A 25,574-nucleotide genomic window follows, 5' to 3' on the forward strand; every position below is an offset into this window, starting at 1 on the left:
CTTCTTAGGATTTCTTTCAGTCCAACTAAAATATCTGCTCTGCTCTGACTTAAACTGAAACTGAAAACACACAAATCAGCCCAACAGTTTGCTCTAAATGTGGAGGAGCCAGCTGGACGTCAGCAAGGAAGTGAATTAGGCTTAAATGTTTCACTGAGACCAAAGGTCACACTAGTTATTAATTCTCTGTTGCGTGCTTGCGGTTGGTTACCAGATATGGGAATCTGTTTCCCATGCAAACGACTTTCAACTTTTCAATCGCTCCTTTCTGGGCCGCATAAACAGAATCATCAGACAGTCCAGAGAGTAGCTGATCATTCGCCCGTCAGGAATGTTTGACAACATGGGAGTGACTGTACTGAAGCTTCTGTATGAATCTGCATGGAGTCATGTACTGACTAATCTCCGTCGGCTGATTGGCCAACTGCAGACTCATACTGGAGAGTACTTCCCTTTTTCTTTCTCACAGTTGCTTAAAGTTTGTTTTCTGAAACCCACAGCATTACTGAGCAGCACATTGCTTTCATTTGTCTTGCAAAGGTCCCTCATTCACTCTAGATGGTAAACTCACTCTCAGGTAACCGTCAAAAAGTAAATAACTTGATCAAGACAGTCGAACGTCTGAGTAAAAAAAAAAAAAAATAAAAGTACACAAAAAGCATGTAAAAAGGAAACCGCTATTAACTGAAAACAAATGTAAATCCCCTTAAGCACCTCATTGACCACCTGCCTTATCTATTTCCTCAATGAGTGACTCAATCAATAGTGAAGAATGTAAATGTTACATGATCGCTGGTTTGACTACTTTTCATTTTGAAAACCTTTTAACATCCATGGCATTTGGCAGATGCTCTCCTCAGGAGTGACTTCTTAATAACGCTGCTCACATCAGATATTCACATTCAAAATAAAACTCAGATCAGAAGATCCGATCAGAGATCTTGCAGCATTTTCAGCTCCGATGATCAAAATGATCAAACGCCACTCCACACCTAAACGCTCAAGTTGTTCATTCACCCCTCTTTCTGTGCTCGTCAGGACATGGAGGAGCTGATGAAGACGGACCGGCCGGACTGGCAGAGCGTCATGCAGTACGTCTCTCAGATCTACAAGTACTTTGAGACCTGACCGACGAATCGGAGGCACTGCAGCACTTTCACGTCCAGCGTCGGTCAGCACTACATTTACCTTCCCGGACAGACCGAGCGCTGCCACCTGGACTCTTCTCCTCGCTCACCGCTCGACGCCAGGGACATGAGCGAGGAGTTCTGCGTGCGTGGAGAAATGTAAAAAAAACGGTCACGGAGCTGCTCGTCGTCTCGTTTCTCAACGGGACACTACAGTGAGCGCGGAGGCCCAACGTTACACAGACTGCAGTGAGGAAACACATCACCTTCTTACGACCTTCAAGTGTCCAGAGGGCATCTGATTCACAAACAACTAACACTTTATGGTGCAAAATACTTTTCAAGCCCTGCGGCAGTTGACAGCATGACTGAGGGAGGATTCAGAACTGATTCTTTATTTATTTTTTTCCCTCTCTATTGACAAAATGACATCAGTAGAAAAGATATGTTCCATTATTTTTGCTAATTGTCAGTGTTTGTGAATCAAATGCTGCGGCTGTGGTTGTTTTTCAACTTATGCCAAATCTTCTCCCAAGACACACGTTGTTGGAGGGCATCTCCTCGAGGTGGACGTGTTTCCCACCCGGCTGTCTGGGTGCGCAGTCGGCAACACGCGGGTGAGGCGGTGTGGAACCAAGCTTTGGGTCAACTTTGTTCCGTTGGCTGGAATGTAGCTTTAAAGAACCGGATCGGTTCTCATACGGAGTGCTTATTGTGAACTAGCTGGAGCCGTACTGTGCAGAGAGAGTATTTTGAACTGACGGGTTTGAGTAGAATTGAAGCCTTTATATTTTTCACCCTTAATTGTGTGCAGTATTAAGAGTATAAATCAAACAAACCCCAGCTGCCATGGTGCGAAACTAAATATGATTCAAAGATGGGCAGAATCGAACCACCGCTTCGCGCCCTCCTGTGTTTTCTTCACGTTTTCCATCAAGACTGTCTCAACAACTATGGTTCTGCAGCTGCTTTGCAAAATATACATATTTGACATTGTCATGTTAAATTATGACGGAGACGAGGACTTTTACATGTCAGAGAAGAGCCACAGCGCCCACTCTGTGGTGTGATGTAGACACGCCTCCATTTGCAGATGCCCTTATGTTTGGGGAGATTTAAAGTGTTATTTATTTATTTACAAGACGTGCATCCTGAAAAGTGAGATTGTGGACAGAAGTGTGTGCAGTTTTCTATTTACAGATGTCAGATTTGCAGGCCTGGTGGATGACTATTGCTCAATAAAGGATTGTCAAGTTTTATATTCAATTATTCACTTTAAAAAAAAATATTATTCAGGTTATGTTTTGACACAAAGATGCTGAGTTGAAGCACTCATTTTCTTCAGTGAAGGCACCAGCTGTGTGAGTATTCCTGTTAGATTGCTTTTCCACTTTTCCCTCTAAAGCTCTGTGCCAGGGTTGTGAAACCTCTGGGCATGTGGGAACACTGACTGGAAAAGTGTTCCCTGCTTGCCACCTCACACCTTTTCTACTTTAACACATTTCTGCAGCAGGTAATACATAATGGAAACATCGTAAAACAATAAAATGGGTCTGCCATTGCCATTGGATCAAACTTAGTCTTACACTCAGGGATATTATGAGACTTTTCCTCTCTTTAAAACTGATATCCTTATTGATATATTACCTTTTACTCTGATCTCATGTGTTTGCTTCAGCCAAAAGCGAAAGCTAAACAATGTTATATTTATTTATATCGAGTTATTTTGGGCACCCTGGCGTGTTGGGGGCAAAAATTACACAATTTCAGAGCTGATTGAAAGTAGGTGCGGCCGCGTGTCTGTGTGTGTCTGTGTCTGTGTGTGCTGTACAAACACTGCAGAGTTTACATTAAACGGAAAGCACGTGGTTGAATGGCGTTAAATGCGCGCGTAATTACGCACAGCGGTACGATCGTTTGGGATTCCACCCACACCGCGCTACTTGTAACCCCATACGCGCGCGTGTGTTTGGGGCGTGGCTTTTGAGGGGATTTTTTTTTTCTTATTTTAATTTTTTGTACCTCTTTACTTTTCTTGCATTCCCCGTCCACTCCATAACTGCTGTCTTGGGGAAGTTGCGTGCCACACTTCGCGCTGCGGATCTACAGACGCCGCTGCAGCTCTCCACAGACCGGTCGCAGAGGGACGGCGTGCTGGTTCATTAAGGTGAGCGAGAACACCGCGCGGGGACTCTGTCTGTTTCGTGTGTCCAGGTTGGCAGCGGGCGGGACGGATCCACGCACTAACACGCAGCCACCGCAGCCTTCAGCAACAGTGTGATGCAAGAGCTGCCTGGAAGTGAATTCCTTTCTTTCTCAACAGATGGCTGGTTCCACAGCTCACACTTGTGGGATATTCCTGGATTACAGCAGAAAGACTTCTTTACTCCTCTGTGACTAGAAGCAAGCGCGCGTGCGTGTGCGTGACCGTCTTGAGTTATGCTCAGCCGGTGTCCTTCAACAGACTTTGCTGAGATGAATCCGTTCTACATCGTGATTGAAGTAGTAATTGCTGTTCTCTCCATATCGGGCAACGTACTGGTTTGCTGGGCCGTCGCCATCAACACCACTCTGAAGAATGCCACCAACTATTTCCTGGTGTCTCTGGCTGTGGCTGACATTCTGGTGGGCTGCCTCGCCATCCCCTTTGCCATCACCATCAGCATCGGCATTAATCTGGACTTCTACGGATGCCTCTTCCTGGCCTGTTTTGTCTTGGTACTGACACAGAGCTCCATCTTCAGCCTCCTCGCTATTGCTATTGATAGATATGTGGCCGTCAAAATTCCTTTGAGGTGAGTACCATTTTTTTTTTTTGCTTTAATGACAGATGTGGAATTTATTTGAATATTCTTTAGTAGGTGAAAGTTATTTTTCTCGTCTGACAAGATAACGGGGTGAAGATGATAACACCGCAAACTAGTAGAGTGGTTTAGCTTTAAAAAAAAAATCAATCAAAGTTAATTAATAACGGTTTCACTTTAAATGAAAAGTGCTGTGGTGGTTTAATCACTTGTTAATACACAATGTGTCAAATACGCAGAAAGATATGAGTTGCTTTCATCCTATCTCGCTAAAAGATTCCTATAAATTGACGTGTCCTATATTTCATATATGAAAATAATCAACTTCAGGATCTGGAACCAGTATGTCAGCTCTGTGATCTCATGAAAAATAGCACAGTTGATATCTAAACTTGGAAGGATAATCAGATGATACTTCTCCAAATAATATTTTAATCTGGTGTCCGCGACGAACTTGGCAAACACTTGTTTTATGTGACTGTTTTATAACCTCGATTAGACAATCGAAAAGGGTTCAGATGATGTCGCCTTTACACGCAAGAGACATGCTCTTGGTCATCTGACGCCTCCTGCAGCTCGCAAAAAAAGATGCAAAGATCAGCTGTGCAGCTGTTCGATGTGACCCACCAGGAGCAGCCCGCCGGATCAATACCCGCCCACACCGTCACTTCTATAGGCCGTGATGGTAAAGGCCACCCAAATCCTCTGAGCCGCGTCCACAAGGCCGCCTGAGGGAACAGAAATGAGCCGAGGCAGACGACTCAGCGTTGATGGAGATTTCCCGTAAATTGATGAATACACGCTTTTATTATCAGATGGGAGTTGTCTGGCTCTAGGTGTTGTTTTATTTTGGCATTTCACCATGTCAGACACTTGTCAGTTGTGTTTTCTCTTAATGGCGACACTCACTGCAGTGGTGGCTGTGGGCACTGGATGTGGTTCTAGGGGCGGTTTGTGCCGTGTGCCGTCATTTCCATTAGGCTCACACGCTGGCAGGAAAGGACACTTTGACACTAGTCTGGGATAAAAGTTGTCAACCAAGTGGCTTGTAAAATCCACTTTTCTGTTTCTATTTTTGACTTACGGATGGAAACCAAACCTCATATTCTGCCTCCTCATACAGTAAAAAAACACAAGCCTCCAAACCGGTGACACGCTCATAACGTGCCATTTTATATTTTCCTCTGAAAGCCCGGCCTCACAACACACACAAGCGATAATACGACCAGTTTGAACGTTCAGCTCAAATTACATGTCCACAGTGATATGGCGGCCGTGTGTGTGTGTGAGTTTGGCCAGTCTGCAGGCCTCTGGGACTCTCAGTCGAAAGTGTTTTCACAGATGGTGTTAGTGGAAGTGAAAGGCCAAAGCCAGATGTTTTAAACCCCATGAGATGACAGACAGAGGCGCACACCCATCAAGCCCCCGTCTCCAATGTTTGCCGTTCTCAGAAAAATACATTTCAGCTATGTTGTCCCTCCGTCCTGGTCTGGCTTTCAAATAACCTTTAGCACATCAGAGCCCTCAAAGGTCCCTCGCCCACCCACAGCTGCAGCTCTGCCTCAGGGGGCGTCAGTAAAAGTGGGCACCGTCAATCTAATGCGCAGTTTAAGGGTCTTCCTGTCTTTGCGATAAAATGTACATCCTGATGTACATATATAATGAAAAAGTTACAGAACCAGTCGAGGCTCAGTTGATGGGTGGAGAGGAACACGAGAAGCTGCTGGAAATATGCTTCCAGATGCAGACACACAGTGACACTAAGAGCTGCTGAGTGCTGAACTCATGATGATTACTGGCAGGAGGTTAAAAAAAGTTTGTGTTATTGCTGTGAAACCAAAGCCGACCACAGACTCAATTTTCTGAGGGAAAGAAAACGGCCGACGACCACTAAAGGAGTATTTCACTCCTAACAAATAGACTTTGAGGTCTCACTTCAGTAATGAGCCAATAAGAACATAATTAGATCTACATGTAACCTTCTCTGCCTATGCTAAAACGATTGTTGCATGACCACATCTTAATTTGCCCGTGAACGCTTTACAAACTGAGACTTGTGTTAACGTGCCTTTACTGTGTTATACAACTTGTTTTTGAGAGACACGCTCACAAATACAATTCATAATGCAAATGCTGAACAGCTCTGTTTGCATACACACACACACACACACACACACACACACCGGCAGGCTAAGGACAACACCGCCCCCCTCCCTGTGTGAAGGGCCACCTGTTAGATTGTGATTAAAGCCGGACTCTGCTGCACATTTAGGCCGATATTGTGAGCGTTTTAGAGTGTGTGTGTGTGTGTGTGTGTGTGTGTGTGGCCTGGCAGAGGTCTGTAGCTCCGGGCGGAAGCACAGCGGCAGAGAGAAGAGAAGGGGATGTATGGAGAATGGAGCAGGGGAAGAAAGCAAAACAAAGATAGATGCCAGCGTGCTGTTGTCATGCCAGAACTAATCCATTCAGCCGCTCGCCCGCTGCCTGCGTCCAAACAGAAAGGGCGGGGCGGGCGGGAGATGAACCCTCTGGGAAACGGACCGTGTGCTGCCTGCTGTACTTGTGATTGACGGACAGAAGAAAGAGAGAAGCAGGGAGACGAGGACATCGTGAGCTCTGAAGGTTCCTCTCCTCCCTCTGCGGCAGAGCGCTGTATTATTCACGGCCCCCGGGGCGGCCCCTCGTCTCCCTGCAGGGGGTCGCCGGACAGAGGCGGGGCACCGCTGATAAATAATTAACTGTTGGGGATATTAGTTATTATAAGACTCCTACGAGGTAGACTGGCCTAATGATAAAGTGCTTTTCCTTCAACACAAATTTCATTTTACGAGCAACGTGTTCTGCTTCTGAAACCACGCGCTAATGGCACACACTTCCTGTCTGCGCTATAACAGTCTGATTTGCCGCATGTTGAACCCACTTCCTCGCAGCCCGACTTCATTCTCGTTTCTTACAGCCTCTTATGGGAAGGCTTTATATTTATCGTTGTATTTCCCGCAGAGAACGATGAATTAATGATGTAGATTAAACCTCCGTGGCACAGAAGTGCCAAAATGTCCAAAAACTGTCACAAAGTGAGAAAGGGGCGTTACTCCTGCCACCCTCTCTATTTATATTTGACTGTTGATGAGGGACGAGGCAGAAGTATGACATGCTGGAATCACACGAGGAATGTGACCACGGAGCAATAACTCTGCATGTACATTATGGGGATATGAATACATATTGCTCGGCCACCTCAGGAAACCGCTCTTCACTCCAGGGAAGCGAGAAAGTTTGGTCGTAACTTAAAGCCTTAAATCTGTTCTCCAGTTTACTTTGGACCAAAACTCTGACATTTATGACATTTTTTTTGGCATACTGCACTATATTTTAACGGCATTGTACACTATGACCTTTATGATTATACTATGACTATTTTTGTATATATAATAAGTGGATTTTAGTCACGTGTGTTGTTGTGAAGGAACCCCATCGCCTCACTTTGCAAGGTTTGAACTCGCCTCATCACGCCTCACACTGATCACCGTGGTAACGTGGAACGCTGAGTGTGAGATCTCCAGCAGTGGTTCTCAACTGGTCTGGCTCCGGGACCACCATCGACCCAAATTGAGGAACATTCTCAACTTCTCAAATGTAGTTAATGAAAAGATGGTGCAGTTTGAACCTGAGACAGTACAGGATATGTATGACAACACAAAAACAAGTTTTATGATAAACCAAAACGAGCAGCTGGTGGCGATGCTAGAGAGGAAATATTCCCTTTTACACTCAATTAGCTGCATTTTAATTAAAAACCAAAAAGTGCATCTTCAGGACACGAGGTATTACAACATACATAACAATTCAAAGTCTTCAGCCATTTTGAAACAGACTCAACAGCTTTCATGCACAAACAAAGAAGTCCAACAACTAAGAAGTCATTTCAAAAAGACTGAAATGACCTAACTTTAAGTGAGAATACACACTCACTGAATCTATAACACTTTACTATGGAACAAGTCACTGTCTGGAGGAGCAGCTTTTCCACAAATACAAAATAAATAAAACAAAAAATGCAATTCAAAAGGATTCATATATACAAAATGAACTTTTCTTATGATTACCTCATCAGTAGGTAAATACTGAAAAACACTTTACAGAAAATTAAGCAGCACTTAATTCTCCTCACAATCCCAAAGTTGTTTCCTGTCATGCAGGCAGCGCCATCAGTTGTGAATGTTATATTCAGTAGGCTGTTTAATTGAATTATCCTAACAACCCAGAGTCTCTCCCATATCAGGATGGTTTGTCCCAACCTGGCACACGCTGCGGAAAACATAGAGGGACAAGTGCTGAGTTGAAACCAGAGCCGGCAAAAATTGGGTCGCGACCCACCACTTGAGAATCACTGTTGCAGAGGACCCTCCATTCATACTCTCTCTTATCTGAGGCCAGAACGAAAACTTCTATGTATCTTTTAGGACCTTCGTCAGCGACTTGTGATGTAACACCTGCCATGTAAATGTAAACGTGAATGTATTGAGCTGTAAAGGTAGCTGCACACACTAGCAGCCTTTCGGCCAAGATACTTCTAACACTGCATAGTTATAAGCACACATACATATTCATAATGCTCTATTACTATAAACATAACACATTATAATGCATTTTATATTAACAACTGTAATGTTTTATAGTGTATTATAAATCCCATAGTTGTGATACATTATAATTACTGTTATAATGTGACTATAAGTTACTTTAAATGGTCACTGTTTGTAAAGTAAAAATAAATGTAGCAACTTTGTTATATATATATATATATTTTCTTCACTTAAAGCCAACAATTAGAGAAACTTATTAGTTTATAATATTACAACTATGTGAGTTATAATACACATGATTCTTGCAAAAAAGGTGTCAGTTAGTGATTAGCAATCATAACGTATGATGATACTTTATAAGACCTTATAAGTCAATATCAAATGCTTTATGGTTTTTGTGTTGCGATTATTGTCATAAAGCAGTATGAATAATGAGTGCTTATTACAGTTGTAAGCACGTTTATTTATTATAGACATGGGCATTATAGAAAGTGTTGCCATATCTTGATATACATTTTATTTTCTAGTTTATTATTCTTACTTTATTTTACAATTTATTGTCCCTTAAGTCGTACGATTTACACTGAACTTGAGTTTCAGAGTTATGTTTTTGTGTGTTTTGTATATTTGTGTTTCTGGTTGCACAACATTGTTCAACACGTCCCAAAATAAACATCGGCTTCAGGGTAAATATGCCTCTTGCATTATGTATCTAATGTCATGTATGAAGGGTTCCCATACTTGAAATTCCTTTTTTTAAAATACAAATGCACTAAATTGAATACATTATTCAACAATTGTTTTTGCTTAGTTTTAATGTGACAATTTTTACATAATTCACTAAACTGTTATTACGTTATGCGTTCATGGTTTTCTTACATTATGTGCACATTTTTACATTGAGTTTTTAATTCATTCAAATTATTACATTATTCACAGTTATCCCATTATGACTTGACATTTTTGTGACCTTTCTTAAGACTTAATATACTAAGACTGACTTTGCCAAAGACATACAAGACTATGCATATCATATGTTGTTGTTGTTTTGACACTTTTATGACTTTTCATGACATACTATATATATACATATATATATATATATATATATATATATATGTTACCCGACTCGCTTTGCCCGGAGGCCCCTTTTGCCAAATGTCAGGAGGCCAGGGGCCCGTTAATAAAGGCCCTTTAAACTGTCAGGACGCTCTCCTGGAACGTGTTTTTGTTTTTTACTCAGTCGGCTCTATGAGTTTGTTTGAATAACTAATCAGTACAAAACAGATTGTGAATTAGAAAACGGTAGGCAGGCATCCCTTTGGCCCGCAGGCTGTAATTTGAGTATCACCGGACATACCATGAATTCTTATGACATACTATACTATAACACTTTTAATGGCATACTACACTATGACTATTTGAAGACATACTATGTATATACACTATGACTCTGTCATGACATTTTGTGGTATTTATTTGTATGTTTTATAAGACATTAGTGCCGAGCCCGTTTGGAACGCTCCATTGACTGTCAGAAGTGGCGCTTGCAGCGCTGTGAGGGGAAGTGACCGCTTGGAGTGCGCACGTTTGGTGCCAGGGAAGTGAGGAGGAATCGTTTGTTTGTAAAGTTAATATATCCGGTAGCAAAAGTGAACTGCAGTCAATGAGCCGTGGCCTGTGAAGACCCACTGTGGCTTCATGCTGGAGGGCTCACTGCGCCAGCAATGCTCTGTTCACAAGATATGTGAAGGACACACACACACACACACACACACACACACACACACACACACACACACACACACACACACACACACACACACACACACACCTTGCTTTATAGTCAGATGTGAACCTATCCTACAACGACTTAACACATTTAATTATCCATAAAGAAGTAGACAATGCACACACACACATGCATATAAATATATAATTATATACACACACACATTATAAGTGCTGATATCCTGTGACCATGTAAGATGCAGCTGTAGAAATAAAATTATTTCTGGCACTTCCAGCTAAGACTGTGTGTGTGTGTGTGTGTGTGTGCGCAGATGTCATATGAGTCATTACCATGCGGCCGCTCGCCTGATCCACTTTGAGGAAACTGCTTCTTTTGCTCTGAGCGCCGTTCATATGACGGTGAGAGTCGAGGAGACACTCGTGTGAGTCAGACCCGAATCTCCATCTCGGCCTCAGTGCACCTGCCGTTCATAACCTCATGTCACATTCCTGTGAGAGACGAGCTTTATGAGAAACATGCCCAATCTGTTTCAAACTAATACATAACATTCTGCCCTTTTTTATTAAGAGTGAAAACCAACATATGGAACTAGTAGGACAGTTTAGGCATCAAACAAAGAAAAAGCATAAAGATGAGACAGAAAATAAATAAAAATTATAACGATTTCAAGTCTTAATGCCCCAACACGGTGTAATTTTAGCAATGTGTGTCTTGAGCGGAGCCGTAAGCGAGATACTGTCAGGAGACGCCATGCTTTCATTTAGCAGCTGATGTACCATAAATATAAATAAAGCAATATGGGATACAGCATCCATGAGACAATGAAGTGGGATGAAACAAGTCCAGGTGAACTCATCTACGGTTAATTTATTAGACCAATTAAAAACACAAACTGCTGTTTATTTGAGGGTGCATCCGACATCAGGGTGTCAGGCCCATCGTTGGGACGTTTAATTTTAACAAACAGTGTTCCAGCTTCAGGAAATCAAACATCTTGTTAAAATGAATTTGGTAGCTTTAGGGCTTTGAAGCTGATCTCCGTCCATTTTTGTTTGTCCAAGTTTTATTGAGTTTGAGTGCTTTGTTGTTTTGAGCCTTGCTTGTGGCGCGGCTCTATAGATGGCAATGTCTGTCAGACTAACAGTCTCAACAATTATTGGATGGGTCGCCTGTGATGGGGGGAATGGATGCTTGTGTGTGTGTGTGTTTGTGTTGTCGTATTTTGTTGTTTGGTTCAAAATAAATAAATAAAAAAAAGGACTGCGAAGATAATATATTTTCTACAACACTTGAATGCACCAAGTCCCAGCGATTCATAGCCTGCATTAGGCCGATGTGCATCTTGGTGCACAGAAGGAGCTGCAGAAGAATAATGTGACTCGTCATACGGCCACACAGCACGCTGCACAAACAAGAGCCGACACCACAAAATACAAACTACATTCTCTGAGCCTATTTTGAGTGTGACCCTTGTCCAAAACTTCCACATTGGGAAAAGTATTAACACGGTTGTCCTGCGCTGCGTTTCTCTCCAGGTACAAGGAGCTGATGACGGGGAAGACCGCCAGAGAGATCATCGCCATTTTATGGATCCTCTCCTTCGTCATCGGCCTCATCCCCTTCTTTGGCTGGAACTTGAAGTCCACTAGCTGCGGGAACAGCAGCTCCGGGGCGGACAACACTACAGACTGCCCGCCCAAGTGCTTATTTGAGAGTGTGGTGGACATGAAGTACATGGTCTACTTTAATTTCTTTGTGTGTGTGCTGCCCCCGCTGCTCATCATGCTGGGCATTTACCTGAAGATCTTTACTGTGGCCAGGAAGCAGCTGAGACAGATCGAGCTCAAGTGCGTGGGCAACGGGGACAGCCATAACCACGGGCTGCTGCAGAAGGAGATCCGGGCGGCCAAATCCCTCTCCATCATCGTCGGCCTGTTCGCCGTCTGCTGGCTGCCCGTCCACATCCTCAACTGCCTCACGCTGTTTTACGAGGAGCTGAAGAAGAACGACATCGTCATGTTCGTCGCCATCATTCTGTCTCACGCCAACTCCGCCGTCAACCCCATCATCTACGCTTACCGCATCCAGGACTTCAGGAACACCTTCCGCAAGATCCTGACTCAGCACTTCCTCTGCCGCAGGGAGGAGCTGTACCTCAGCTCCAACGGCAGCAGACGCAACAGAGACCAGATCCACATGACCATCGACCCTCTGCTATAGAGCGCCGGGGCGGAGGGCGACTTCCACCTGCGTCAACTGATGTCTTGACTTTAATTTCCACTGAGGTTTCTATGTTTACAGAACGAGGGTAATATGTGAAGAACCGATGTCAAACGCGCCTTGAATGTGGACATTTATTTATGAATCAGGGGTCAGGCAGTGTAATGTTGAATGGAGAGTCTTACGTAACCCTTTGTATTGTGAAGGATTTCTGATTTTAAAAACATGTTGAAGCTAACTGGATCCGCAGGACTGTGAACAGGATCCCAAAACAACATTCTATGATGCTACCGACACTCCGTTTACCCTGCTATTTTATATTGTCAACAGTGTTTATTAATTTATTTGAAGATCAAAAAAAACTTTGTGTGGCTAGAATTGTACTACTACAGTGGTAGAAGTCTGCATGTTAGGTTCTTCTTGGCTCGTTTCCCTTCTGTGATGTCATACCCATGACCATCACTGGATCCATATACAACAAGATTTTCTCCATCAATACTTTTTTTGTTTTATAGCAGAGAGGTTCTTGAGCTATTGCTTTAACTAAGTGCTCGTAAATCCTCCACAACGAAACGTGTGTACAGGCGGAAGACGGAGGGATCAGAAACGACGGGGACCCTCAAACATACTTAATTACTTTGCCCGTAACATGAATCTTCTCCCATCCCCAAAATGACCCCTGTGGCTGAGCGCATTGTTGTGGCGCCTACATAAACAACACGATCCGATTGACTCACGCAGACCCAGACAAAAGGAGCAGTTTAGCAAAACACACCTGCGGCGGGGCTCCAGATAATTTCCATGTTGACATTTCTTCAGACAAAAGCTCAGGAAGTGGGGAAATGATTGCACCCTTTCTAGAAATATAGCATCTGCACGGAGACATTTTTTTTTGTCAAATTTGTCAAAAATCAATGCAATTTACGTCCCCCCCCCCCTGCCCTGTTGGCAGTCGGTCCTCCAACAAGCTGCTGAGGTCACCGCGGCTTCATTTGAGAAAACATTCCTGTTTAAGGGAAGAAGCCTCTAAAATATGTTGCACTAAGGACTCAATTCGCTTTACTTTTAGTGCCAGTAAAGGCGCTATAGCAAAGAAAGTCCAGCTGAGGCCCAAATAAAATAATATCATTTTGAATCAGGTAACGATGATGAAATGTTTTCTGAGAGACAAATTCTTCCTTGTTTGAGGCAACGCAGCGGCAGCACCTCTTTCCACCGTTTCCTCGGGGTCGGCATTATTGTGAACGGTCCTGTTGAGCTTACAAAACTGAATAAATTGGCATGGGGTGATGAATCACACACACACACACAACAAAAATGTTTTTTTGTGAATTAAAGCAGAGTTTTGTTTGGAGCATAACTTGTGAGGGTCACCTCAGAGCCATCGCTACACAAATGAAAACACATTGCACTGACATGTTCCATTGTTTCCTGTTTGGTGTTCTTTATTGGTGTTAACTCTGTCGTGTTGGTGTTTAAGGAGCGTTGGGCACTTGCCTCCGCCGCTTCACCGTCATTTGCCGTTGTGTCCACCTCTAACTAACTTCAAGGGCTAAATACAGGAGTGTGCCAACGTTTTAGTACATTCCAATGGAGACATCTTTACTGTAACTACACTGTACTGTTGTGTCTGTTTATTGATGTGTAAAAATAAGTACTGTAGGTGTCCAACTTTCTACAAGCTTTTGATTGATGTCAAACGATTGCCTTCTTTTGTGATTTTAAAAAGGTGAGATGGACGATAACAAGTTGATCTCGTTCAACATTCCTGCCTTTCATTCCGAAGTACTATCAGTCTGTCAGTATGCTGTAGTGTCGTTCTACTAATCAGGAGAAACATCCACTCGTCACGCTGAGGCTCCACCTCTCCAGAGGCCGCTCTGTCTGTCATTCTACGAAACTGCAACTGCGAACGGATACTGCTATTTAACATGAAGCAACCTGTATGTATGGTGAATTATTTTGTTGATAAAAAGGCAATGTTTATATTGTTACAGACCAGTCTGTATTCCTTGATTACAACTTTATACCACGTGACGATTTATTTCTGCATGTGACACCTCGGGAAACACTGGAAAATTCAAACGTTTCCGAAGTCAGGCAGACGCTCACTACATCCCTAACTGATGCAGCTTCTAATAAAGAACAAAATAACCTAAAAATAAAGCCGCACATACTCAAAAATAAAGCAACAGCTGGTGTCTTTCACGGAGACGAATGAAAGAGCAGAAGCCGTGGCGGTGTTCCCGTGCTCCCATCCAGTCGGCGGTGACCCAAAGGGTCTCAAAAACATTGTCTCTCTCTTTCTCTCTCGTCCAAGAGGGCCCACGAGGACGTGCCGGTCCGCCTGCTGCCCTGAACGTACCTGGGGGGCTCACAGGGCGGCGGTCCCGCTGAGCAGCATGGACATCTGCTGATCGGACACGCTCTCCTGCAGAGTCCCTCCCGTGGCCTGACACAGGTAGACGGCCAGGATGTGTTTGCACTGTGGAGAGAAGAGCGCAGCAGACGCTGACTCATGACACGGACGGGGGCCGATGTGATCGATGACGCCGCCTCGAGGCCCGAAATGGCGCTTCGGTAATTTAATTCCAAAGATCCGCTGTAAACACCAGACTAGAGAGGAGCCGCTTTGGCCCCGAGTAAACTTCAATCCAAGAATATTAGTCACAAAGCAAATGCCACAACAATTTCTAATATTTACATCAAGTTATAAACATTTCTAAAAAATGAAAAGCGCAGTGATCGAGCGGGTTATTATGACTGTGTGTTATTGTCCGAATGGATCGTTTGTGTGATGAATAAGACGTTACTTGTGACGCCAGCGGCCCTGCCTCTGTGTGTATGTGTCACTGAACACACGCAGGAGCTCCTCTCGTCACTATGAACGCGTTAATCATTGACTTGTTTTCACCCTCGGCCCAATCGATGCATTAAAAATCAGATTTCCTCCACGCTTAGTGTTTCACATAAACGATGAGCCAAAGGGTGCTGAATAGGACAACGTACAGAAGTTTGTTTCCTAGCTTCTCCTGTCGACTCTTGTTTATTATTTATGTCTGCCGTTGGCGGGCGAGCTCCTTTATCGGTCCTCCGGCAGATTTGTTGGGCCTCATCCCGTCCCGCCAGCGGGGGAGGACTGCAGACTGCACGGTTCTGACTTTACGATTGGAGAGTTAAGTTAAAACTAGCTTCCACACATGCAACTACACAAGACCTCGACTCTAACTTTATCTACCAAGCTATAAAAGTCTGAGGAGGCGGTGAGGAGTTTTATTTCTGTCTTTCGCGTGTCTTTTCATGGGTACTGGGATCTGCTGATCTGCGCTCATGAGGAGTCTCCACGGTCGGTTACAGCTCTCCGCTTCTCACACTGATTTTAGCAGCATCCTCCAGGGAGCTGAGTTCCCTGATACTCGGAGCAGAGCGCAGGTCGTTTGCTGACAGATCTTTAGAGCAACAGCCAGCCGGAGAGGAGACGAGAACACGTCCGGACCACAATCCATCTGTTGCACACATGTAAACTTGTGCTCCGTCTCACTTTTTGACTTGCCGACGGGTTTCTCCAGGATACGCGGCTGACTGGCGAGAGACAATGGCTTTCATGTAATCTGCTTCTGTCTAAGGTCAGACACTTTTGTTAATTGAATATTGAGGATGAGCATGAATATTAAATATTGGGACAGAGCTCTTTTTAGGTAAGATGCACACTGGTATCTATCATGAAGTATAAACAGAAACAACATGTGATTTTAAGTAGGGTAGTGCATAAAAAACAGCACTTTACACACTACTTTTTTTAAATATAAAACAACCTTTCATTTTTTAGCTCTATCAATTTCTGAAATCAAATCCACGCCCTTGCAGGATTCAGGACGGAAATCTCTTGATACATTACTTTGAAACATGGATTTCTCAAAAAATACATTAAACAACAGAAACAAAACTACGTTCTAAAAAGTAAAACAATTCAATCAGACACGTGTCAAAGTATACCCAAAGAATGAAAATCTTAACAAGCATTCCCTGCCAGCTTTACTTGTCAGCATGGAGGTTTGACCTGCAGCCCAGCGTGTGCGTCACAGTTTGTCGGAGACTCACCAGCAGGCCTTCAGTTCTGTGGAGCACGGTGTAGGAGAAGGCCGGGCACGGGCAGTAGTGACACGACACAAAGCAAGTGTACAGACGCCCCGAGCCTCCAATCACCTGCAACAGAGTCATGCAAAGCACATTGAAATATGTGGCAATGCGTGTGTGCATTGACCTCATTTAAAAAAGAGACTAGTGAGAGTTTTTCTTTTCTTTTTTTCACGAGGGAGGATGCTCTGGAGACATGAAGGCAGGAAGGAAAACAAGCTCTCCTGATCCCAGATGTCTCCACTGGCTGAGCTCAGATTATCAGAGAGAACATGGAGTGAACATTTTACTATTTGAGAGTACATTTATTTTACTTCTCTCCATCTCAATTGGTCACATTGACCAAATCAAAATGTTCATGTTATATCATCAAACCATAGAATCATGCATGCATCTGTTTTGACATTGACAGACAGAAGGAAAAAAAAAAAAAAAACTTAAATATCAAAGTTTTTTCTATTTAAAATGTTCAAATGGAATCTCAATGTCTATACATGTGAACTGGAAAGTGACACAGCAGAGTCCAGACTGGTGATGCTGCCGTGTAGTGAGGAGCCCCGCAGCAGCTTCTAACTGTTAACGCGCAATGACAGCGGTCGTGGTATTTCACTGGGATAAAGACACATCTTCTAACCAGAACCTAATTAGGGTCAACAACATCTCTTCATGTGCACAGTTAAATATACTACTATTCTAAGTACCGCCTGCACTACTCCACCTCCAGACTTTAATCAAATGTAGTGGATAGCTGCAATAGATGTCAATACCCTCCTGCATTTTACTCATTTATTTTGTGTATACTTTAGTTATTAATAATGTGCTTTCTGACAACTGAGGCAGTGCCATTCGTTCTGTGTTGGGGGAACTGGGAGGTAGGAACTTAATAGGTAACGATGAAGAAAATGGAAAATGACATGTACAGTGAATGATTGTGTTATTTGCGCTTCTTCTCAGTCACAGCTCAACAGAGTCAGTCACTGTTACCGTGTCACTAATGTCAGTGTAGACGCCACTATTTCAGACAGTTTTCAGACTATCCCTTCTTCCATCCTGTTTTGGGGTGGACTTTTCTGTCTTTTCTGTCTGTCACATCTTTCAAAGAAGTGACAGACTGGTGGTTGGGTTGAAGGTGACCTTCATGATCATCATTTCACATTACTTATTTGGAGAAGACGGGAAAGAAACGATGCATTTTTAAACAACCCGTATGTGGCGTCTAATGGCCTCAGCTGACAGAACGTCCCGTCCGCGACGCTCGCGCTCAATCTCCCCGGCTGCAGACACTGATTTAGGTCTCGTCGTCGTGCACATGACACATGGGGACATTAGGTCGGTGGATTAGCTCGACACTTCACAATAACTAATGCCTCCCAAGATGGCAGAGCAGGCTCCATTATTCTCCAGGGACTCGATAAATTAGCTTTCCCTGTGACCTACACAAGCAGAAACGTCCCATTTCTTCAACGTGACGCTTCATTATTAATAAAAAGGCACAAAAAAGACGATTACATGGACTTAAAGCACCTCTGTGAAGATGAATAAAGCACCATGCACAGCAGGATGGGGAGGGAAAGAAATTACAACTGTGCCAAGGACCTCGACAGTTTCTAAAGAGCCAAGTTTATTGAGAACCAGCTCACACTTCGCACTCACGCCGCAAAGTTGGCAGCCGACGGCGTCACCACACACACCGCAAACTGGAGGCCTCCGCTGCCTGGCAGGCGTCCACGTTTCCTCAGGAGGACACTTTACATCCAAGATCTGCCATTCAGTCGCTGAGCAAAGCTCTGGCTGCGTCTCTTCCCCGAAACGCTGGCTCTCACGGGAACCCTCCTCAGGAAGCAGTCATGATGAGCCAGAGGACCAGGCCTTTGGATGGCCCCGTGTCCACTGTTTCCACACCGCAAACAAGGCTTCAGGGAAATTTAAAGCTCTGGGAAGTCGTTGAGCTACGGAAGCCTTGCTTCTGCACTCCAGCACACTGAATGAACTCTTTGGCTGACTGATGCAGTTCTGCTGCGTCTCCGTACAACCAGGCCCTCGCCTTCACAGCAGCAGCATCACATTGTTATCAAAATAATGTCATTCAACAAGTGTTGCAGCACTACTGTCCTCAACAGTAACCTCAATATTTTTGCTGCATGCTTAAAAACCAAACCCCGTCTCCAGCAGAAGGATCATGTTCATGCAGTTGGTGTTTCATTACTGTTGCGAATATACTATTCACTCACTACTTCGGTTTCCTAACCATCGCATGTGAAAAGGTCACTGAGCATTCAAACGAGATCCCAGCAGTGAAATGCCATGCTCTCATGAGTTATTCATTCCTTTTGAGGGAAGAGGAGACTAAACAACATGATAAACTCCATTGTTTCCCACGGAAACAGCAGAATAATAAGAGGAAATGACAAAAAAAATATGTGAAATTTGTTAATTTATCAACTACTTCAGCATCTCTCTGACACAGAGCCAGTTAGCACACGTCACAGTTTTTCCAGTGAACTCAAGATGCTCCAAGAATACATTTTCACTTTAAACTTGGGTCTGATGATTTTCTGGAAACCGTTTGTGAAAACCAATCTGTGCTTAGTGAAGAAGTTGCTTTTCATGAGCCGATGAGAGGAATCTGCTCCGTCATCCTCTCCTCATCACAGGATATGTGTAAGGACTCTTGGATGACTAATTGCGGTGGAGCGCCATCTTTTACGTCAGCCGCTGCTTCCCAAAAAGTCATCGCTGCTTTCACTCTCAAGAGGTTTCACAACGTTCTTCTAACTCACACTGCTGTCACACGCTGCCCAAATATGATCGACCCAGACGGAGACACACACACACACACTGATCATCAGAGTGACACCTTCGCCTCCCTTTCTCCAACTTTTATATCTTAAAAGTCAGACGCGCTGTGATTACATTAAGCCAACTTAAACTCCAGCTTAATGCCATGCCAGCCCTGTTCTGGTTCCAGATATATCGGCAAGTAGCAGGAAGAGCGGGGACTGTTTCCGACCGCTGCGTCATGAAGCACTCAAGTTGAAATCGAGAGTCAGAGAGCCGGGGAAGCTAAACATTTGTGGCATGGCTTTGCGACAGCGTCTGAACAGACATCGTCTAAACTACAGCTTCACTTCATGCATCACCAACGGTTCAAACATAAAGCAGACCTGCCGAGATCAGAGCAGCGGCACTCACTGCTGCTAATGCCACTAAACAAACTTCTTACGAGACTCATGACGAAGAGAAAGAAGAACGTTATGCGATCATTAAGGTTGTGAAACTTCCCCTGGGAGCAATGTGCTCTGCCCAAAAGAGAAGGCTGTACCTGCAGGTAGACGGAAAGGCATCAGACACAACGGAGTAGCTTGACAGGTCAAATAAAATCCATGACACATCTATTAAATACACACATGTTCCATTAAATGTAAATCCTGATGAATTACTCTCTTATTAAAGTCAACCATCCTTGTTATGTCTGAGACATTAAAAAGTTCATCTTTGAAAACAACAAGTTATTGAAATACAGCACACAACTGCAACTTCTTGTCTTTACACTTTGATTTACTACAGATTAAACCAACAAGATCTCATGTTTTAATTAGTGCTGGTGGGAAGATTCTTTCCCCTCCAGACGGAGCCCGGCCGGCTGTTTCCAGCGCCATCAATCTCCAGCTGTGAGTGAGTGACGGCCGGCCTCCGTGTGTGTGTGTGTGTGTGTGTGTGTGTGTGTGTGTGTGTGTGTGTGTGTGTGTGTGTGTGTGTGTGTGTGTGAAATCTAAACTGAGGTGCAGCGATGGAGCAGAGAGGGAGACATGTGTGACCTTCCCACAGGTTCAGACACGTCACTTCCACTGATCACTACGGTCGGCAAGCTATTGCATCCATTCATGATTTGCTCTCAGCTCACAGTCTAATGCCACGAATCACTGCTGCGAGAATGAAATGTCTGGACAGACTACGGCTGCAATCGTTTTCTCAATGCATCGATTCATGTTTTTATTCCCTCACACAACGCTTCCCTGCGCATGTTGTCCGACCAACAGTCCAAAACCTAAACATTTAATTCCTCATCATATATGAGAAAGAAAAGAAGCCGATCCTCGTGTATGACAAACTGCAACAGCAGTAATAGCAGATTTCTCTTCTCCGACCGACAATAATAATAATTTCTGCTCTGACAGACGGAAGATAACATGATCAGTTAGTATAAACATGAATCACAGACCTCAATATTCAAAATCTAAATATCATAATGTGATGAATATATTTGGCAAATCTGACGAATGATTTAATATTAGTAAACATATATAATTTGTACTGTACTTTTCCAATGAGAACCAAAATGGAAAAGAGCTTATAATGCTGCTTATTCTGTACCGGATGGCCTTGAGGGAAATGAGGTGGACGTCAACAATTGAAGTTGAAAGTGTCCCAACAGAAGAGAATCCATGTCTTTATTTAGCTGCATTGTGCTTTCCTTTCATAAAACCTGTTTTTGCAGGGGCCTGAAGGAGTTTACAGGAAATGTGGGTCACATGAGACCACAACCTCAGTACCGTGGGCTGCCTCGTTTCTCCCATCACAAGTCACTCTACGTCGATTATAATTTACACACAAATAGACACAATAGTGTAATTGTGTGAACCACGCCGGGACTTGACTAATGGATGTGCCACAATATGAAAAGGATTCATTTAATTAAGATGTAACAACTGACTGAGGGGATTTAATTTTGTCCCGAATCAAAAGCTGCAAGCTACAAAAACTGGATCTAAAAAGTGTCACAAGCTTGTTTTTAACACAACATCAGATCATGTCCTCAACCGGGTCAAGGCCACTGAACAGAGGCCTCAAATGTTTTGACTCATGAAAGATCAGCTGATTGAGTGGATATCGACAGAAGAAAAGAAAAAAAAGACAAGAGGTCGCTGTATCTCTAAAGATAAAACACTGTAAGACTCAAATGAGACAAAGTACGATGGAGATGAACACATCTTTAGTCCTCTGATCTGTGCCTATCTTAGTGTGCAGATGGCAAATATACATTTACAGGCCGTGATCAAACTGGTTAGATGCTCCTATGGAGAGAAGACACAGCTCAACTGGTATTATTTCACTTTTGAAGCACAACATGAATAAATCTGGTAGTCCAGTAGTCAGAAAAACAATGTTAAAATGCAGTTGGCTAGTTATACGGGCAGAAAATCCAAACATCCGTCAGCTGGATTCAGAGGGATAAGAATCCTCCTGCTCACACTAGTTATGCAGTTCCTACAAGGAGGTAAGGGCTTCTCTGCAGGAGAATGTAGGAATTGACAATGATTTTACATCAGAATGCAAACCGTACGAGTAGAGCTCCCGTTGGTAAAGGTTCAGAGTTGACAGAAGCATGACAGACCTGGAAGGCTTTGCGTCCGCTGGGTGAAGACAGACAAGTGACGGCGTGCTGGTCAACAAGGTCCAAAGCCTGCAGAGCGCACGGCCCAAAGACAAACTTCAGCCTGAAAGACACGAAGAAGAACAGAGGCAAGTGAAACACGTGCAGGCATCCACATTGGGTTATGCAAAGAAATTAATTTGACATATACAAACAGACTAATTGATATAAATGAACACTCACACGGTGTGTGCGAGTGTTCATTAAATGAACCTATTTTAACTCCCGGTGGGCTGAGAGCTTGTGGGGCTACTGTTGGTAGAAGAAACCTTTTACAGCCACTTCTTCCCAAACATCTGGAATCTAGAGTGGAGCTCTTGCTCTTAAATCTTAAGGGACGAACACCAAAAACCTCACGCTTCATGTCAAAATACTATTATTCAGCTTGAAATATCTAAATGTGAACATCATGCATCCAATGAAAAATAGAATACCTAAACACTATAACTGCACCAGTGTTTACCACACTATGACTGGCTTGATCTAAAATATATATATATATGTACGTATGTACGTATGTATGTATGTATGTATGTATGTATGTATGTATGTGTGTGTACTAAGACTATGTACTATGGCAAAAGGATGAGAAATACCATGTAAGTTTATCATATTGACATTCAATGCAATGAACAGCAATCCCGAGATGCATTTGATCAGAAAAAGCTCAATTCAGCAGCATCACTCAATTTGTGAGTGTTTAAAGTAATTTTTTCCCGCTCGAGGCCGCGATGAGAGAAACCAGGAGTTAGATGGAACAGTAGCTTTATGTCTGCTTGTGAATAACCTTCCTGACAGACAGACAGACAGGATGTGGCTGTGTTGACCTAGACAGTGAGCGGCCCTTCACTCGCAGTAACTCAAACCACAAGGCCAGAGAAATGTCTCAGTGCAGACACAGAGCAGCATCATGACGCTGCGTCACAGCACTACGTCACTTTGGTAAATCCAGGCAGTAAAACAAAAACAAAAAAACTCCTCCCAACGCCCTCCTCGTTGTGGTTTCAGACTTTTATTTTGTTTTTTTTCCATAGATCATAACTCAGATGTTGGAGAATAACTATGTTTACGGATAGTCGTAATAATGTAATGGATGTTTGCAGACTTATTGATACATATCTGTGATGGAAGTTAGCGGGTAATAAGGGGACTAATAAGATTGATACTTACGCAATAAGCAGGTCATCAGGAACTGCAAAAAAAAAGAAAGAGGGAAAAACATGTTTATTAGCCGCTGGAAAACTTTCACTTTGTGACGCACTGTTATACTATATAATGCATTTTATTAAAAAACACTGCACATTCCACTCATTGTCAGGTTTCATGAAGACTTTTATATCGTGGTTTAAACCTCCAGTATTGTTGAGCCCCTCGGTGTGACTTAAGTACACAACACCAGCTCTTCCCAAAGTCAAAGTCTCTGTGCTCTCCAGTTTGGAAGGTAAACAAAGGCCAAGTACAAATAAGCACAACCACTGACGAAAGATAATAAAAGTCCACTGAGATAGAGTGAGCAATATTGGGATTTAGGGCTTGGCAGGAGGCAATACTTTATGGATAATACCCATAACCTTGGTGTGTTTTGGTGGCATATCATTCACATAATTTATGTCCTGTCGACAAAAACTGAAAACAGTGCTTTATGTAACTAATGTTCAAGAACTGCGATGTTGTCAATGTGAAAGCCTGGTGTAAATAATAATACAAATAAAAGCTGAATGGCTGAATTTGCTTTTGTTTTGGCATCATGCATGAACACAGCAGAACTATTGTTAATATCATTAATAACACCTGAGCTTTTCCAACTACGACAAGTCAATATATCTGCTGCTAAAAGGAGCCTGTCATGGTTTATAGTAACAGAAGTCAGCTGCCTGGAGGAAAGACTGTGACAGCAGCGCCTCCTACAGGCCAAATATTAAACTACAGCGAGTAAAATGCTGGAACAAGATTACATGAATTACCAAATACTACATTTAGGTTACTGTAAAGTATAGTAAAGACAGCTGCGTTCTAATAACCGGAAAATAAACAAGTTGTTTATACTTTTCTAACAAAGTAGTGAACGTTAAGTAGGTTCAGAAAGTCACGCGACCGAGTTTATCACATTCTGCTTTATTAGCGCGTGACGTTAACGCGACAGATACTTTTTTATTTTATTTTAACTGTCCAGGGTCAACTGTCACGTGTATCTCCCTTTACCACCCTCGACTTACTTTGGGACGTTTCCTGGTGTGTGTTTTGAATATCTCGGAAAAGCTGTTCGGCCACTGCAGGTAAAAATGAACGCATTTTCACACTGTTTTGTTGCCGGAAACGGACGACTCCGGCAGCCAATCAGGTGCGACCAAAACTTTACGACTTCCGGCTCGCGCTTTCGCTTTCCCGCCAAAATGAAAAGCACAAGCACAACGTTGTAAGCGGATAAGATGGATATTATTTTAATGTTTCCCTTAAATTGATATGCCTATTTGACCATGTATACTATTTTATTATATATATATATTTTTATTTATTTATATATATGTATATATGTATATATATATATATATATGTATATATATATATATATATATACATATATATATATATATATATATATATATATATATATATATATATATATATATATATATATATATATATATATATGTAGATAGAATCAAACATTTCGATCAATTTAAGCTGCTGTATACACTGAATATACTGTTATCTGCATATAAGCTACTGCACAAATCAAATCATAGCAGGGGCCTAGATTAGTCACTCAATATATATTCCACGTTGCACCATTGCACTGTTGCATTGTCGTTTACAATTCACAGAAATAGTTGTGTATACATACCATTAAAAGTTTGTGGTCACCTGTTCTATTGATGTTTTTCTTCTTTACTTCAATATTGACTTTTAACAGAGACAATAGTATAATTCAAACACTAAATGAATCATTTACATTTGAGATAGTTTTGACCCCAAAAGAAGAGTAATACAAATTAATCAAACTTACTTTTTGTCGATGTCCCCACAGCATTGCATGACGGGAGAATACTGTCGTAACCATTTCCCCCCAAAATACCCTTTGATTTTTAATTTGTTGTGACCCGAGATCATTATTGAACCAACACTGCTTGCATTTGGGCTTTCAGTGTTTTGGGTAGCAGTTTTTCTGTGGGCACTCTGCCGTTTACTCAGTGATTAGATTGAAGAGGTCAATGCTGTGTCAGTCCATAGTATGTTCAGTAAATGTTATTTGATCCAATTCCAATAATGGTAACCCTACACTAACTTTCTTTTTCTATTGGGAAGTTTAAAATAGCTCTGCTCAAGCAACACTTGTTGATATTACAACTGTTAAGCATTATTGTGATCACTTGACACCGAACTTTCTCCTTTTCACCTGGAAAAGGAGATCGTTAATGGGAACGTTTGTCCTCGTTTTATTTCTGCGAATGTACAAGAGTAAAAGTAGAGTCAAATTCCTGGTATGTGTACTCGTACCATGTTTAAGAAGTA

General features: G+C 42.8%; 3 protein-coding genes across 3 annotated transcripts in view; 2 read left to right on the forward strand and 1 right to left on the reverse strand.

The window, feature by feature from the left end:
* specc1 (sperm antigen with calponin homology and coiled-coil domains 1) overlaps nt 1-1,128 on the forward strand; it is a gene marked incomplete at both ends in the record, with an annotated part of 46,757 nt that extends 45,629 nt beyond the window's left edge. The window contains one exon of the mRNA XM_079238042.1: nt 1,039-1,128. Coding sequence (XP_079094168.1) covers nt 1,039-1,128 — 90 coding nt within the window. The remainder of the gene's footprint in view (nt 1-1,038) is intronic.
* A 2,468-nt stretch (nt 1,129-3,596) lies between these two features.
* adora2b (adenosine A2b receptor) lies at nt 3,597-12,490 on the forward strand (the record flags this gene model as incomplete). Its single annotated transcript, XM_079238061.1, has 2 exons — nt 3,597-3,922; nt 11,806-12,490. The coding sequence occupies exons 1-2, from the start codon at nt 3,603-3,605 to the stop codon at nt 12,488-12,490; spliced, it is 1,005 nt and encodes a 334-aa protein (XP_079094187.1). The 5' UTR covers nt 3,597-3,602.
* Nucleotides 12,491-14,852: 2,362 nt separating this feature from the next.
* Nucleotides 14,853-24,353, reverse strand: zswim7 (zinc finger, SWIM-type containing 7; the record flags this gene model as incomplete). The annotated part of the gene is made up of 5 exons (XM_079214152.1): nt 14,853-14,975; nt 16,592-16,696; nt 22,023-22,125; nt 23,232-23,253; nt 24,278-24,353. The coding sequence occupies 5 exons, from the start codon at nt 24,351-24,353 to the stop codon at nt 14,865-14,867; spliced, it is 417 nt and encodes a 138-aa protein (XP_079070278.1). The 3' UTR covers nt 14,853-14,864.
* Between the last annotated feature and the right edge of the window lie 1,221 nt (nt 24,354-25,574).

The sequence above is a fragment of the Taurulus bubalis genome, assembly GCF_910589615.1.
Source record: "Taurulus bubalis genome assembly, chromosome: 2".
Lineage (NCBI taxonomy): Eukaryota > Metazoa > Chordata > Actinopteri > Perciformes > Cottidae > Taurulus > Taurulus bubalis.